This window comes from Lates calcarifer, linkage group LG13 (assembly GCF_001640805.2).
Source record: "Lates calcarifer isolate ASB-BC8 linkage group LG13, TLL_Latcal_v3, whole genome shotgun sequence".
In the NCBI taxonomy this organism is placed as follows: Eukaryota; Metazoa; Chordata; class Actinopteri; family Centropomidae; genus Lates; species Lates calcarifer.
Window position 1 is genome coordinate 18,751,767 of NC_066845.1, and position 18,705 is coordinate 18,770,471.

Here is an 18,705-nt window from a genome sequence, read left to right on the forward strand (position 1 = left end):
CATGTTTTGCCCCATGGTTAAGTTGGTTTTATTTATTTTTTCGAATGTGAATTAATACAAACGTATCGCGACTCTTGCCTGGTGATGGTGATGTGTTTTGATGGGCCACATAAAATGTCCATCAGCAACCTCATGCATGCCATAAACCATAGCACCTTTTGTATTAGCTGAGAGGCCAGAGGAGGGAAATGTGAAACACGTGTTCTGTTGTTTAGGTGGATGACTCTGGTTGGTTTACCTGCATTGATTTTAATAACTCTCTAAGCTAAGCTCTTCAGCAGAAGTGAACAGAGGTGAAGTGAACGCATCAAGGCCCTGATAGGCCTGTCACAACAGATGTTCCAGATGCAGCTGAGTGTCAAATGATGCCTCAGGTTCCATTATCATTCATCCTCTGCCTCCTCATACTTCAGTGGCAAGTCCTTGGCACTCTGTCTCCTGTAGCCTGAGAGATCTGGACATATAAACTGTAAGTGTGCCTAAGCAAGTTTCTCTTCTCCATGTGAAATGAATGATATATCAAAATACTGGACTTGTTGAAAGCATGCCAGAACTAATTTAGGTGCATGTGTAGAAATGTAATGCAGAGGATATTTTCCAACACAGGCACCATACTGATTAGATTAGTTGGTATTGAGGTGCACTTCATAATAATTCCTCCAGTAGGCGCAATTTCCCTGATTTACCACTGCTTGCACTAACCAATCACTTAATTTATTTATTATTGCAAGGATTTTAAATAATCTGTGATCTCAGCCTATATCTTTTTTTTTATCTTCAGTAAAACTAAACTTCATCAGAATGCTAGAGAATGAGAATAGGGGAAATATAATTCTTATTTATATAAACTTTAATTGATTCCTTCAGAGTTACAAAGTGAGTGCTCAGGTTTTAGTGCTAAGCTGATGCATACTGCACACAGAGATTCTGAGAGTGCAACTTGACAAACATTTTCATTGCTGGATGTGGGGATAAAAATGAGTTACTCTGCAGATGAACTAAGTTCATTTATTTAGGTATTGTACTTAAGTACAGATTTGAGGTATCTGTAATTTAATGCTACTTTACATTTCTGCTCCATTACTATCAGTGCCAAATACTGTACTCCACTAGGTTTATTTGACAACTTTAGTTGTTATATTGCAAGTTAAAATTTCACATGGAAGGTCATGAAGGTATTAAACCAACAATATATAAAGCAGTTAATAATGGCTACTCATCAGTAAAATTCTACACTTTAATGCATTAGTAAGAATAATTAAATTATATTTTATATAATTAAACTTCATTTTGATACTTTAAATACGTTTTGCTGGCAATATTTACATACTTAAATGACATTTTCAATACATGCCTTTTATTTTTATTTTATCGCTATTTTTAGTAGAAAAAAAATAGCTGGAATTTTATACTTTATATGGGTTAGCCTACTTTTTCCATCACTAATTTATTGATACGTCAATTTCCTAACTGTAAACTACTGCATCACTTCAACACACTCATACGGGTTTACCCTGAGCTGTGCTGGGACGCTGAAAGCCAAAGAGGTGGATTCATTGAAGGGTATTAACGCATTAAAACCTAGTTTACCTTTTTTTTGAGGGGTAATATACATCATGACCTAAGTTAAAGTAAACGGTGGTTATCTTTGTTTAGACAGTGATAATCCTTACCGTTAATAAGGAGAAATTTACTCATTAAATCACCTTTTACCCCTGAAAATGCAACTGGTGGTAGTTTCCTTGCACAGATATAATGTGTTATCCTTTTTTAGACTGGTCCCACTAAATACAACGTGTGTTGGGGTCTCATTGATTTATGTTGTGAAACCTATAATTAGTCCGAACGTCACCTTTTGATCCTTCGTGCCACTCGCTCAACTCCCTAGGAGCCCCGGTGGTGCGGGGGGTAAACCCAGCATCGCCTGATGGAGCTTCTCCGCTTCCGACTGGCTGATTCTCAGCACCTGCAGGCCGGCGTCGGTTCACACCAGGCGGCTTCATGTCTCCAGACCTCCGCTTCCTGACCAGACTACACAGGAACAACGTTGTTTTTCTTTTTTCTTTCTTTTTTTTTTCTTTCCTTTTCTTTGTTTTGTTTTTCTCCGTTGTTAATAAGTTTAGTTATGACTCAACATGAAAGAAATATTTTAATGGGCTACAGATAGGCAAATATAGATAAGGCTGTCATATGAAATAGCAAACTAGACAAAATTACAAAAACAGCCTTTGTGTTATTTCTAAAATTAAAGACTAGGCCTTCGTCTGAATTGTAAACAGATAATTTTACGATGCGAAACTTAAGAATGTTAATTATTCTGACTGTCAGCTGACTTTTTTTTTTTTATCAGAAGGCTAAGTAGCTAGCGTACACCTTTAAGCCTGGCTTAAAGTTAATAGACAACACTATCCATATTAGCTTCAAAATAAAGTCCCATTGTAAAATAAAATAACGGCAAAGCTTTAGTCACCGCCCAAATAAACCAAAAATTATACAACCAATTAGTCAGCGTTTAAATGAGTGGAAACATTATTTAACCTTTGACACCTTTACAAGCCATTAAACAGCCAGAGGTCAGGCGCCCTCAGGCATCCTTTCCCCCTCTGCTCTCTGCTCTCTGCTCAATCGCAGCTGGGTTCAAGGAGAAAAAATACGTTATTGAAATGAATCATTAGGTTTCGTTTTCCTTTGTATCGTGACAGGCTCAAATCCCAAAGCAGACTTTTTTTCCACAACGAGATTAACCTTGACAACAAAGCATTCCTCATAGGACTTCAAATAGGAGATGGAAATGGCTGCACAGATAGGAGGGGGGTTGACATTCTTAAAATATCACCCAACTGTCCCATTAAATATGAGCAATGATATCCTTTTGGGAAGAGGGGAAATGTAAGTGCTGTCTTTTCTCCAGTTTGTGTGTCATTAAATGGTAGTCTGTTCTTACTTTTTGGAAAGTTAGTGCGTGGACACAAAATTCTGGATTCCCATTAATTAAGTTATTGTTTTTACCAAATGTTTTGCGCAATAGTATGATATTTGAATGTGTTTATTTAAAACTTGTATTACCATCACTTTATGGTTTCAAGTGCTTTAACATTTTTTTTTAAGTAAAAAGTTTTTTTCTGCAGTAATACAGTGTTTAATTGAGCTTTTACAGCAAATTATATCAATTGATTAGTAGAAAAATTTAACAGCAAACATCAGTCTGTCATGTTACCACAGCCCCTGTAGTTGCACACAGGCTTTATCAAGAGGGAAGGTTGTGTAGAAGTAGGAAGTATGGTCAATGACTCATTTTCGTTTGTGTATGTGCTTTTTCCCTATATAACCAGATGCAGATTTGAACTGTACTATATTGAATTATAGTGCAGTTTAATGTTTAGACAGCTTCCAAGCCCTGACTCCAACTGACTGCAGGAGCAGCGGACACCTCAACCTTTTTCAACAGGGCAAATCCGGACGGAGAAACCTGAACAATACTATCAGTGAGGTAAGCTTTTTTTTTTTTTTTAACCCTCCTCCCTTCAGCACTGCAACAGCAGATGGGCCTTTGAATGGAAGACTGGCACAAAGAATGTTCTTTTTTATGAATTACAAGAATTTAATGTTTATTTTACAGATACAGAACAGTCATTCTGCTTCATTTATTTACTTTGTATTGCTGCAAGTCAGTGCCATGGTACAAGCTTCTCAGAGCGGCTCAAAATGTTCAGAATGTTTCAAAATCAAATCTTGTATTTTTTTTTCCTCAAACAAAAACATTTGATGTGTTTCGACACCTTCTCTGATGAGCTCAACATGCAAACATCTTGTCTACCTAGAAGGTTGATGGACTATATAACATATGGCTTTTTTGAAAGCAATAAAAACAAGGCAAATCAAAAAGTGCATCCAACACAAAAAAAAAAAAAAAAAATCAGTTCCAGTCTGTGATCAAAGGTATTGTCTGTCTTAAGGAGAGGTTCCTCAGGTCTCTTGTGTTTGGTGGCTCAATGTCCACACCACCTAGATAAGAGGTGCCCTGATGTAGAGCTATTGCCATTGGGGTTCAGAGGTCAAATCAGACCTCTTCAGGGGCTCAGAGCAGGTGCCCAAGCTTCCCCCAAAAGATGTGTTTCCTTTAAATAAATACGGCAGGGTTTATCCAGCGGAAAGGAGTTTCAGCCTGTAAATGCACCCCAGAGGTTGCATATGCCATCAATAGACAGGACTGTGCTGCCTCTCCTGCCTTTTTCCATTCCCACAGTGCTATGTGCTGTTAGCCCCGGTGGACAGCAGTCATTATCTGGGCCCATAGTCGTAGTTAGAGGGGCCACTGGTGGCTGAGTACATGTTAGCTGTAGCTGGGTTCATGTGGTGATGGTACGTGTGTCCTCTGATACCGGGTAAAGGGTAGGGCGACGGCCTGGTCTTGGCCCCAGGTAGTGTTCATAGGTTGTGGGTACTTGTAAGGGTGGTGGTGCAGGGTGTCCGGCGGTATAGGGTGGGGGTCTGGCCGAAGGTCATGGGGGGGCTGGGTCGGCCACTTGTGAGCGGGACGGCGTGGAGGCCTCCTGGGACGGGCAGGGCAGGGCTGAGGACCCGGGACATCAGTTGGTGAGCTGGGTCAGCATGTATGGGTGTGCCGGTGGGGTCTCGCTCGTATTCCCGCCTACTGTCTTCTGTGGAGGAAGAGACATGAGGACAGTCAGAGACAGCCAATATGTCAATACTCTGCATTGGCAGGTTGTGTATATTGTCTTTGACACTGCACTCCAAGCTGCACTATGTTATCACATGTACAAGGTTTTGAATAGTTGTAGTGACAGTTTGAACTTTGCTCGTGTATATATAATAAAATCTAATTCCATTATTATTATTCACACAGTGAAAGCAGTGTTTAGATCACTATATAGTAAAAGGCTGTACTGAGACCCAGAATTAAAAAAAAAAAAAAAAAATCTGTTAAAATCTGATGAATGTTACATAAGAATAAATTCAATACGTTTTTCAACAAAAAAGTTAATATAAATTGACTTCAGATGAAATAGAGTCTTTTTAAAGCCAAGGTATAACTCAATTTGATGAATTAATCGAAATATTATTATTGAACTAATAAATAAAAGCATCATTATATCAAGAGAATCTCATTTTTTAATTTCAGGTTTTACTGTATTGTGAAGCTGTGGTCAGTTACGTAACCACATAGGATCGTGTATTTAGTCAGCAGTGGATGACACTGACTGGCTAATATTTGATGTTTAATTACAAGCCAGTCTTGGCTTGATACTGCAAATGCTCCACTGTGCTTAAATTAATGATAATAAAGTGAGAGAAAATTAGTGAAATATACCAGTGATTGAAAGAAAAACATTTCTTCTGAATGCACAACAACTTAACATGACTGTGTTTCATGTTTGATGGCAGGCATGAGTTTTAAAATGAAACAAGGAGCGAGCTGCAGACCTTTCTCTGTGCCGTTCTGCTGAGGGGGAGATGACATTGGGTTTCTTGTTCTGGCAAAGGCACTCATTATTGGCAGGGAGCCTGGTCTGTGATTCCTGGGCCTGGAGCAGGGAGAATGGATTCAGTTACATACTCATTTAATGAATGTCATGGGCTCATTTTCTTTATTATATATTAAAATGATGAATGCATATTTTAAGAGTTTACACTGATGCATGTAATGAGCATTTACACACTGACATGCCCCCAGTTTCCAATGAATGAAATGTGAAGCGACCTATTACACAACTTAGATTGGCCTGTTCTATAAAATAATCAAAATTCCCATAAACTTCAGTGTAATTTCTTCAGTAAAAGCTATGAAGGAAATAAATAATTTGCAGAGCTGGATGAACATTTGGAAAATGCCTTTGTTTCAGCTGCCTGATTATACCAGATGGGTGGGGTTTACTCCACTGTGACAATTACAAAACTGTTTGGTAATTTGTCATTGACAGAGAAGCACAGTTGATTGCCTTTCAAACAATATCCAGTGATTTTGAAACATCATGACACTCATTGTGTTCTTTCATGTGGCAAACTCCACCCATCTGCTACCTGTGTCAGATAAAACAAACAGCAAAACTATTTTGCAAACGCTCTCCGGCCTGGCCAGCTCTGTTGTAGATTTTTACGTCATGTGGAAACTTGCCAGTAAGAGTGTATTTTTTTCAGAGTGAATGCTCACCAGTCCTCTGGGTCACAGTCCCTGAAGCCTTTTGCAAAGGGGTTGCTGGCTATCTTCAGCTGTGTGATCTGAAATCCAGAGCACAACATCAAATAAACCTCACTGCTGCATAATGTAGTTCTACACAATATCATTTCTATTCGTCATTGCATTTGATTTCTATTAGAAAGGACAGCGGTGGTAGGCTAGCATGATGGACTGAACATTTTAGGTGGAAAATCTGCTCTGTCTTTGAAAAAAAAAAATCATATTTCAACACACTGCTGTCTTTAATAAAATATGTTAGTAAGCAGTTACAGGTCTGTTGTTCAGGGCTACAGCATCATGCCCGTTCAGTGTTATTTAAAACAAAGTGAATTTATAGCTATATCTGACAGGTAATACAGAGCTTGTATTGTAACCTATGTTGATTTCTGAACTCTCTTAACATTGACAGCTGCATAGCGTCTCATTTATATCAATGAGACACAGCACAGTTCCGATCATAAAATATTCATAATCATAACCTGAATGCTTTTTCTCATCATCATCATCATCATCATCGACAACAACAACATTTTATTACGTTTCAGATTAATTTCTGCTCATTTGTATAATTTTGTCTTAATTTCATTAGTCACATAAAGTAAAATAATTTAGTCATTTTAACTGTAACTGTAGCCACCGGCGCTTAAGTGTAAAAATAATTAACACCTTCAGACGCTGTAGTCTGGTCACAGGAATGTCTCCTGTGTCTCCTGTCGGCTCTCACACTGCACCATCACTTGTAAATTGCTGATAGGAGCTGAATTTTATTCTAACGTTTCACTCGTTAGGAGTCGCTCTGAATAACCGCTGAGTGCATTGATGTGTGAATCTAAACAGACGCAGACACTGATGGAAAACAGAGCAGGCAGCAACCGCAGTTGTGCGCACAGTGCAGACGCAACATTTACGCGTAGAGAGCGCGCCATGTAAGCGCTGAGGTGTACTAAAACTGATTATTTCGTTCATGTGTGTAGCACAAAAATAACAAAAAGATACATTTTTTCTAATCTGTCACAATCAGTAGTGAGTTAAAAGCGCACTTGCCCTGTAGTACGTGGTTATCGTTTTATAGTATCAGTTCATTTTTGCCATAATCAAATATTTACTTTTCGCTTACTTTATGCTATACATTTACATACATTATGTAGATGCAAACATGTTTACTTCTGCACATCCCACCATGTGAGTCCCACACATGTGACGGTCTATAAAGAAAGCGTCTTACCCGGTGGTTCTGGTACGCTGTGACCGCTGTGAAGCGGGTTTCCTCAAAAACAAAGGTTTTGTAATTCTCCTCTGCATATTTTTCACTGTCCTTGCGGGGGTCCACATAAACCACATGAAACCTGGGCTGGTAGCGGTGCATGGAGTTCAGAATGATCTGTGAAATACAAAGAATTACAAGTCAACACTTCATTTATAGGCTTAAATTCTGCAAGTCAGACTATTTTAGATGTTATACTTTTATTATTTGGCTATTAAGTTTTATCACTGCAAATGAAAAATGGCTAGACAAAACACAATAAAATAAAGTACACTAAAATATCGTTAAGACCAAACGAGGTAGTTTGGTGACTTCTACCTATTAAAAATGATCTTATTTAATAGATGTTAAAGGCATTTCCAAGACACCTATTTGTGAATTTAAGGGTGTTTGGTAAATGTCATTAAATACACAAATAACTTGACGATCCTGTTAAATGTGCAGAACCTCATCTGAAAAAAGACTGAGAATATTAATTAGCATACTTCTCATTTAAAAGCCCATGAATGAAGAAATAATAATGCTAGGTGATATTTCAGACTCGTGATAGACCTTCACGTCTCACCCTTTTCATTATCATCCGCTAAAATTTTCCCCCAACATAACGAAAAGCTCTCTTTTTCTTTTCTAATTTCACAGCTAATGCAATGACACACAGAAACACTCAGACAGAGTGGAGGATCAAGCGGGAAGGGCTGAAATAATTTCCAGTGGTGAAATATTCCACTTCCTTGCCGTCATTTTTGGAGTACGGCCTGATGTGCAGAGCCGTTTTGTGGATTGAAAATTGGCTTTTGGCAACATCTGATCATTAGTCAAAATATCAAGCTTTAATTACACGTATCAATCAGTCTGAGGGCGAATAAAATTGCTTAACTTCTCCTTTTAAAACTCTTCTTGTGACAGTTTATACAGTTAGCCGACAATTTTAGAGTAGTTTAGACCCCTTATGGTGTCGGTGAAATCTTCCACTGTGATTATGGCGCTAAATAATGCTGCTCCTCTCTGTATCTGCAGTTAAATGTTAAATTAAATGTATATTTTTGCTAAATCATTTGCATAGTCATTGTTGAAGCCGGGACTGTTTACTGTCCTGTAATGAAACTCTAGTCTACATGTTTTGTGATCAGATTAAGGTTTGTTTTATATGCAATATTTTTGACTTACATGTCCGTTGTCATCCAGCAGGTTGTTGGTGAGTTTGAGTTTGTCAAAAGAGACGATCTGCTTCATCCACTGTGCGCCTTTGGCTGGAGAATCCGGGTGGTAGTGGACTCTGCCTGGTGTGGCGGGGTCAGCCTTACCCGCCACCAGCCACGATGAGCTGTGGAAAGCATACCTGTAAGTTCGAAAAAGTGAATTAGTCACGAGGTTCCGATTGTCTGGAAATAGTCTCAAAAATAAGTCTCCATATACATGATACGTATGAGACACACACTGAGGACATGCAAATACAACAGCCCTCATGATAAAGGAAAGATATGACACTAAATGTTATGTTTCGGGCACAAATTGGTTAATTGTGGCATTAATGTTAGAATAGGCTTTTATTGCCTCTGTACAGTAATTATGGATTCATGCATACATGTGTTTAATCCATTTGTAATGTAGTTTTTTAATGTATTAATAGAATTTAATACGTTAAACTGTAGAGTGTGCGGATCAGTGAAAACCTCCGAACCAGTAGCCTACAATGTTTTATTGCCCCGTAGTGACAGATATGTTTCAGTTGTCTATAGACAAAGTTACCTGTAACGTTTGTCGTCTACAGGCAGGAAGTCCATCAGGAGCATGTAGTCTGCCATGGGATCCATCCCAAATATTTTCACTTGGAAAGTTGGAAACATTCTCCTGGCAAAGAAAAAAAAACATGGGGCGACTATTAAATCTAAGCACTAAATGGTGGCTGCTGCTGCTTGTATGGGTACACGTTTTGTTTTTATGTCCTACTTTTTAAAGCTAGATCATCTGTGTGTGTGGGCAGCGGCGTTCGACTGTTTGAATTATTTGGAATTCAAACACATGAGCCAACAAATGATTTTGCCAAAGTATTTCTTTTTAAAAAGCCTGCATGTTTGCACTTTGCAGAGAGACTTGCAGCTCCAGGCCTACGGAGCTTAATTCTGGCCCGAGCTGGAGGCTACAAGAAGACAGAGGCTTCAAGCTATTGGAAATGACGTGATTCAGTCCGTGCGTAGAAACCCTCCCTGATCTGAATGGAGCTTTAGGTTTGTTGTCTTTTAACTCTGAGTTTGTAACTTCTGGCAAAACGCTTTAACTTCTCTTCTGCGCCTTTGATGAATTCCAGACACATTAAGGCCTACACCCATATAGTGGAAATACACACGCGCACATGGGCGTAATTTGGTTACGTGAGGTGTGGTAGGCTACTACTCTTTTATCATCAAGATCGAGAGGGAAAAAATGTCTAGAATTATTTTGTATGAAAAAAAGGTTTTAGTTTTTTTTGGTTTTGTTTTTTACAGATGAAGCGGCTCGATCAGCACCCATGCACACAAACATTTGTTTTTCCCTCCTCCTCGTCTAGGTTAGGTTACTGTGTAGGGAAGATCCATAACATCAGTTGAAAGTTGAGTAATCCGCCGAGTCAGTGAAAGGGATCCCAAAATCAACGCTCAATTAACGTCAGTGTTGTGGCTAGGTGAGGCTGAAGGAGCTTTTAAAGTGCTCTGCTGCAGATCTCCTTTCTCCTGTCAGACAGTGCAGAGCGAGGAAACTGAACCCAGGCTTTCAGAATTAAACCAATTATCTCATGCCTCTTTATATTAGCCTATTATAATACAGAAAAGCTCAGACACTTATACGTACCCCGTTTAGTGTATACTGGTTGGAAATAATAGTATACTGAGTATTAGTGAAACATTTTACAGGCTCTCCACAGGGGTCAGAGGTCAGCGCCCTGCCTATAACGATACACGCAGGGCGACACATAAAGTAGTATACATTCTGCAATAAAAAAAGGCTTTTCTGACTCATCTGAAATTTGGAAATTAATAAAGGTAAAATTGACCAATCAGCTCTCTTTAAATGCCAGTATTCCGTTTTCTAATCATTACTAATAATAAAATCCAAGCCAGATTTTTGTGTATTCATAGAATTCATGTAACCAAAATGGATTTTTGTAAGACTGAGAAAGGAGGGAAGCAGACAGACACTCCCATGAGGAAATAAGAAAAAAGGTAAACACATGTCGAGGCCCGAGTAAAAACAAGACTGCAACACTGTAATCAGCTTGTACACGAACTGAACTTCGTTCACACGTGTAAAGACTCATAGATTAAAGGCCGTGTTGTTCTCTGTAACCGCCGTGCGCCTATAAAATAAAGAAAACCAGCCGAGAATCACAGCCATCCTTATTGGATCTATAAAACGCAGCAGGATCAAATCAACATGGTGTTTACAGCTGACACACACACACTCACACACATCCACATATAAACTCTCATGCGTTTGACCTCCTCATTTACATGTCTTCAAACCTTTCTAACTGCAGCAAGCCTGAACTGTTCACCTGCACAGCTTTACTTAAACTTTTTAAACATATAGTTTTTTTAAAAAAAAAACAAATAGCCTGATGCATTTACGTAAAGATTATGTCAGTGTACATTAATTTAATTCACTCTGGCTTCTACACAAATATTTTAGGCCTTAATGTGCAGGAAGCATGGTAATGATTTCTGTTAATTGTACTATAATGCAGGACTGTTCCACGAGTCTGAATCCATAAACATGTTATTTGAAGAGAGAAAAACAACATGCAGTTTAATAGTGAAAGTTCAGAATAAACTCCAGAGGAAAAGTAAAAAAAATATATATACAATATTATTTTTTAGGTTTAGTTAATTTATCCTCATTTGATTTGATGCTGTTCGAAATTATGTATATTTTCAACTAAAAAGATCGAAATAATTGACCCGCATTTGTGATTTGCGGCATCAGCATAAATGCAAAATAAACTTTAATTTTTGATATAAAAGCTTGAGACTTCTGATGCCTTTGTTCTTCCCAAAGGCAGAATATCGAGTAATATCGAGTAAAAACTGTGTATTATAAATGTGCTTAAGGCTTATGCGGAGTAAAGTAGCTCCCAGCCTCTGGCCTGTACAGAATCTGTGCTCACCTGCCAGCCTTGGTAACGATCATCTCCGTGCCAAGCTGATTAAATTCGTCCCATAAAGCTTTCATCTCCAGCTGGACGTTAATGTTGGCCACTTTCGGGTTCTTCTTCACTATAGTTTTGCTGTTCGGTGTGGAGTTGGAGGACGACGAGGAGCAGTTGGGAGTCCCGTTGTCGCTCGGCGGGGCCTGGCCCGGGTTAGACCCCGGGTAGTTGTAGTTGTGCTGGGCGGCCGGGCAAGGTTCGAAGTGGGACTCATGTTGGCTGTAGGGGTCCCCGGGGGACGGAGAGAGGTGGTAGCCCCCCGGCGTGTTGAGGCTGCTCAGGCTGCTCGTCGTGAAGGCTGCAACATCGCAAAAATGGGACAGCTGCGTCAGCCACGGACTGGATATGGCTGAAATCATCCCAAAAAACTGGATTTACTAAATATGCCGTGCACTGTGAGTCGGTTATAACACAGATAGTAAAAACAGAAGCAGGATTCAGTGATCTCCAAATGAGGATGTCAGGCACAAATGCAGCCCTTTCGGTTTAAAAGTTTCCGTCTCGGCTGCTCATTAATCCCTGAGGTTGCATCCACTGCCAGCATGCTACAGTCTGCCTGATCTGAAATAGCAAACGTCCGAATCGCGCCGAAATGTTTCCAAAAACTGTCGCGGTCACGTAGAATCTCTGAGCTACAGACAGAGACGAGCCTCGAGTGCGTGTGAATTGGTTTTTGCTTTGGATCGATTGCGCTCTGAGCGGCCTCTGTTGTGCGCTGCTGCTGCTGTGTGTTACACCGCAACCCCGTCTCCTCTCTTATCTGACGCAGAGGGCCTCCCCTTTGCGATAAAACCGGTTCTTATTTCTATTTAGATAAGGAACTGCAGGTAATGTGCCTTTTCCTCGCCTTGGGACGAGACTGATTGACAGAGAAGTGCGCCCCTTTTTAATGGGCTTTCCGGCACCCATTTAACTTGTGGATAAGGGTATCGCCCACTCACCCCGTTCACAAACAATAGAGGATCTGACCGGGAGAGAGGAGAGTAAACGGTTTGCAAGGTAAACACACACTGATTTGCATGAACAAACAAACAGGCAGCAGGTGACTGTCGCTTTCTCGTTATTGGACAGACAGATGTATGGAGTGGATGTGAATCTCACTCCGAGCTGGATATGCTTATTATGGTCTGTTTTTACCATTACACACAGGGTGCCCGTGTAAACCCCCCTCCTCCTCCTGGCTTCATTGTCAATGTATGTGATCCTGTCCACAAATTAAAGCTGACTCTTTGTGCAACGCTTTGGGGTTTTGGAATGGGAAACTTTTCCCCCCACTCTGGTTGCTTTGTAAGCAGACTTCTCCTCCCTGATGGTGATTATTAGTACGGAATCTGTATTGTTTTTAATAGAAAGCCAACTTTGCCGGAATTAATTTATTTTTACACTATATTCACTCATGCATCCAAAACAACGCACAAATATGTGGCTTTGCGCATTAATTTCAGTTGTGCGCTTTGAAAATGTCGATTAAACGAGCAGACGCAAAGGTGTTATGTAATTTTCGGGTGAGATGTGTACATGCTACAGCAGCTCTATGGGCATCAACAAACAGATTTACCTTCCATTTCCCGGGTCACAGTGCTGTAGTGCATTTTAAAGGAACTGTGGTTGTGCAGGTCTGGCTTGTCTAGGCCGGTGCTGTGTTTGTCAAACGCTGCGTTTCCTGCTTGCTCTGCAGCCGAAATCAGAGAGGCAATACTGAAAGCATTTGCCTTTGGAGAGAGGGGACCGCCGTCGTCCATAGGCAAGAGATCGAGTCGGGAAAAGCCGTCCCTCCTCCTCCACCTCCGCTTTCCAACCGCGCAGAAAGCAGGAGAGGGCTGCGCACAATGGAGAGGAACATGCGCCAAAATGGGGTTTTCACATTCCGCCACCGGCGCTCGGTGGGTGCGAGAGTCAGGGGCAGACTGTTCTTAAAAGTATTCCCACGGCTACAGTTAAAACACGAAAGGCTCGTCGGTGCTCTGATTCATTTGATGAACCCCTAAACACGTCCTGGTGTCAAAACATAGTTCATCTGCAGTGAAGAGAGAGAGAGAGAGAGAGAGAGTGAGTGCTTCCCTTGTTTCTCCTCCGGTCGGCGGCGGGGTGGTGTCATCTGAGTCCTGCCTTGAGGAGAAGCTACTACTGCTACGAGAATGTCAAAAGTGAGCAAAGATCCACGCCTCCCCTGCACTAGGAAAAAAGTGTCTGCGCTCTGCACTGGATGTTTTATTTCAATAAGACGTTGTCAGTCATTTGAATTCAACTTCCAACGTCATTGCAATGTCCGGCTTCAATGTGCGCCGCTTTTCCAGTAAATTACTGACTATATATATGCGTGTGCATATTTTAGCTCAGATAGAGCTGCTCCGTCCCAGAGTTAGTCTGATATGAAAACACAGACATGGAAATAACTGTGAGGTGGATCTAATCTAAGACCTAAGAAATGTCACTCATAGGTGCCACTAGAGTTGCTTTACGCATTAACACCAATCATCCATGCATCCATTTATTATTCCTCCATCCCTAAACCAGTATTAAGCCAAATCGCGCAATTTCACGCAAATCGATCTGTGATTTACGCCCGTGCCTCCCCCCATTACCTCGACCTTGTTACACACAGACAGTGCGCAGAAGTTTTACCGAGCGAAACACCATCCATGCAGTCAGTAAACAGGGAGAAGAAACACACGTGGCATTTAAGGCCGGAGCTGGACTTGACCTCTCTGCCTCGCGCGCCTCCAGTATCGCCTTTGTTGGCTCCCAGCTTATCGAGGTTCTGCTTTAATGTGCAGCAACCAAAGATGTTGTTTTGTTGGAGCCGCTGCGATAGCGGTCGGATAGAGTCTAATTTACACTGGAGGCAGTGAATTAAGTGTGAAGGCAGCAGCGGGGTTCTAATTGGATAAAGCAGTTAGAGGATTAGTCCTGTTTGTTTTGGATGTTTCTCCACGGGAGGGAGTGAGCATAAATAAACCACTGCAATATGTTGTATAAGGCAAATATTTAGATAGATAGATAGATAGATAGATAGATAGATAGATAGATACTGTGGAGACTCATCTTTGGCCTCTGCGCATTGATTACTCTATAAAAGAAATCAGGCATGGCGCAGTGAAAACTAGTGTAAACCGTCGCCCAGATGATCTATGTCTGCCTGTGTATGCCGGCCTTTTTATCAGATATGATGCCATCGATACCGACTCACTTCATCATTGCCAAGTCGGAAGCCTCCTTTGTAAATACTCAGGTGATAACAGACAAAATACAGGAGCAGATCAAAATGGGAAGAGACAGTGTTGGAATTCGCTCGCAGGCCTCAGCAGCGGCCAAAGCATTCAACACGGCACTTCTGAACATAAAGACCAACTTATAGGTCAACATTTAGAAGGAAAATGATGTTAAACAAAAACTTACATTTAATTTTAATCACGAAAAATGCCCTCTATATGTGTTAAAGAAGATAAAGCAGAGAAAGTGCAGGAGCGGAATTTAGATCGAAGGTTTACGACAAATAAAAGTAATACGTGTTGATTCACTGTGTAAAACACAGACTTCAAAGCTCCACAACAATGAGAATGCTTTTTCTTTCAGTACGTAGGAGTGAGTAAGCGATGAATCACGCAAGGGAACAAGATCTCTGCAGCTACAGCCAGTCAGTGATACCACGGGAAGATGAAGTTCCTATTAAGTTAAAAAAACAAAAAACAGTAGGCATTTTAACGTCGTATATGTGAATAACTTAGTTACAACCACAGAACCACAGTGATTTTTCGTTTTAACATTAGATCAGCTTTAACAGGAGAAGCGTTTTAAGCTGGTAAAAAAAAAAAAAAAAATTCTGATTTCCGACGCACATCCTTGACCTAGCTCCGTGTGCTGTAGACTGTATCCTGAGGAGTTTAGCACGTGAAGTCCAAACCTGACAACAACTAGATAAAGTGAGCAGAGTCTGAGAGTAGCCCTCACTGATTAGAGGATACAGTCCTCAACACCGACTACGCCGTTTCTTTACTCACTGACTGATGGATGCAGAGCAGCCTGGACAGTCTGCACAGTCACTTACAGTATATCTCTGTAGCTGCTGCTACATCTGTGCACTGTATGTCTGATTTTTTTAAATTAAAAATCGGATTATATTAAAATTATTATTCACCACAAGGCCACAATATGAGACTCTTAATTAATGTAACAAAGTATTTAAATGATCTGAAAAGTGCAGGCCGTCATATAGTCCATATAGAGGGAAAGAGCCTAGGATTCAGTGATTAGGGACTAGTTTATTAGAAGTTACTGCTCAACGAACTCTTTTTAAACGCGATTAAATGAAACATTTTTGTGGGAATTCCAAGGAGAATATGCTTGGAAAAAAGAAAACAACAACAACAACAACAACAACAACACGTACTTAAATTATCTGTGTGGAACCTACGACTGGTGGCCTCGCTGACGTGGAGTAATATCAATTTTTTTCAACATTTTATCTCGTTGTTTAATGAAACAAAACAATATATCCGCAAAAGAAATTTGCTTTTGGTTTCTAAGTGCGCTGCAAGTACACTTCACCCTTAATATATAGACTCAATTTCACCGATTCTAATTATTTTATTTATTTATTTTAGGGATTATTTTTAAAATGATTTTTAAAAAATCTATTATTTTACACATGAAAATAGTACCCATTATCATCATGCCATTTTCTGTTTTTCATTAGCCTTTTATCACTGAACCAGTGCTCTGCTCGGCACAGTGAGACTCTGTATGACGTTAACTGTCAGGCAACTGCACAGAGGTGACAGGGGACAGGAGAAAGCAAACATGGACACCTTCAGTGTCATTTGGAGTGCGCTTTTACGCATTGGAATAATAACAAGTGCATGAAAGCTTTACATAGGAATACTGAAAATACACCGGTCTGACTGTAATTCTGTGTCATTAACAGTAATTTGACACATTTTGACAGCCATTCAGTCACACTCAGTGCAGATTCCCTCATGTTGTTGGTTGTCTTCTTGTTGTCTTTTAAAGCAGAATCGGCGGCTTCTGATCCTCGTGCACTGCGGGAGAGGCCTGTGTGGTCCTGTTGTGGTAACATGACAAATCACCAAACCAAAAGAAATAAAAATGAAAAAAACTCCCTGAATATGGATCATTAAAAGGCACAGATCTCGTAAACGTCAGGACTCGGCGGCTGCTATTTTGTGTTATTATTAAACAGAGATGTGATTAGGTCATCGGTATATCTGGAAGGACCTGTGGGCGCGCGCTCTCTTCTTCTTCTCTCCCTCTCTCTCTGCCCTCCTCCTCTCCTTCCCCCAGACATATAATAAAACAGCATAAAATCTCCTTTGATGTTTTCAGGTTTGTGTTGTGGAGAAATGTATTTCACCACTCTCTAATGTAATGAGCCACAATCAGGATGATAAAAGTATTAATGACACGCTCGCATCATTTCACAGATAATAAATCACAAGTTATTCCGCTGATCATAAAACCAATGATTTTCACATTCATGTTGCGTGACCGACGCTGTAGGGACCGAGGCGGCGCACTCCAAATATAAAACCCTATCCTATCTAAATATTAGTCTAAATCCCTGAATACGAAGGAGAGGAAGTGAGCAGTTGACCGCTGACAGCGGAGGGCCCGGGGTGTCCCTTCTCTCCGCGGGGCTTTAGGAAATGCACAGAGAGAGAGGCAGCAGGTATGCAGGGGGAGATATTTAGAAAGGTGCCTCAGCTATCTACGGGACCTCCGGGCGGTAATCCTTATGAGAGAAAAAAAATCTAATCATAAAATATAAATATTCACTGGAAGATTTAAGTGAGGCTCCTGAAAACCATTGTCTTTAAATAAGCCATCACTTAGTTTTGAATAAATAACTTTTAATGAATAAACGGAAATGAGCAATTTTAACGGCATTTTTTTCTAGTTTAACCATTGTTTATTTATGTTTACATTATCGACGCAATCAATGAAAAATACCTATAGGCCAATTTTCCATAATATTCTTACAAGGAACTCTGATGGTCATTTGTGAACTCATTAGGCCTTAAAAATAATAGTAATAATGAACATTATTCTACTGTCGCTATAATTAATATAGGGTCTCGCGGTTTTGCTGTTCTATCACTACAGGATCTGTCTTTCTTATTAATCATAATATAATTATTTAATCATCGGATGAGTGGTCGAGGATACAGTACAGATCTTTTCATTGCAAAAAGCGGTAAAAATAAATCTGCAGTCATGCAGGTGCAAGCAGTCTGCTGTCTCACAGCACCAGCAGTGGGTCTAATTTTGTCGGTTGGCTTAATGCGTGTATGCCTTCATTCACTCCGCGGGTTAAAAAAATGTCCAGCTCCATTCCCGGAATGAGATGTCCACATCAGCGCAAATACTAATTTGTGTTTTTCATCAAAAACGTCCAAACATTTTACCGTGTGATGAATGTGATGGATATTTGTCCGATGTCTATCATTATTTATTTTTCCTTATTTGTAATTTCATTTCTATCGTCTGTCATTCAGTGGTTAGTTGCATATTTGGATGACTTTTTCCGTGGCGTTGGTTGGTTGCTACGATGAATAAATTCAAGAATTGTCGGTTTGATGGTGCATGAACTTGTTAGTATGTGCAAATATACACAACAATATTATTACAGTGTAAACTCAGTGTATCTGTGTGCGCAGCAGGATAGACTGTAAATACCGACGGGAGTTTGTGCTCACATTGTGTTACAGGTGTTTGCAGATCTACAATCCTTCAATAGGCCTTCAGTCATGCGTAAAGACGACCACAGTGCAGTAATCCTATAGTCAGTTTCAGCAGATACAGTAATGATACAAATATCAATGCAACCAAACTGTACATGATTTTCCAAACAGGTGGGACAGACCTTTAGGGGAGCTTTAATAGACTCGGATTCAGATTAATACTTTATAGTCCCTAAGGGGACTGACATTAATCTGTCCACATATTTAACAGGTAACATTCAACACAGAGTCGAGAGTACAGACTGTGTTGTCGCAGCAGAGCATGCGCCAGACCAGTCCAGTCCAGTTTAATAGTCAAAAT

At 40.2% G+C, this 18,705-nt stretch overlaps 1 protein-coding gene across 1 annotated transcript; it reads right to left on the bottom strand.

The window, feature by feature from the left end:
* Positions 1-3,577: 3,577 nt before the first annotated feature.
* Positions 3,578-13,812, bottom strand: tbx1 (T-box transcription factor 1). Its single transcript, XM_018669513.2, is given in 11 exon segments — positions 3,578-4,421; positions 4,424-4,438; positions 4,441-4,515; positions 4,518-4,661; positions 5,446-5,546; positions 6,173-6,240; positions 7,425-7,580; positions 8,631-8,802; positions 9,213-9,314; positions 11,605-11,944; positions 13,205-13,812. Coding segments are annotated over 11 exon segments (1,497 nt in total). The 5' UTR covers positions 13,389-13,812; the 3' UTR covers positions 3,578-4,281.
* Between the last annotated feature and the right edge of the window lie 4,893 nt (positions 13,813-18,705).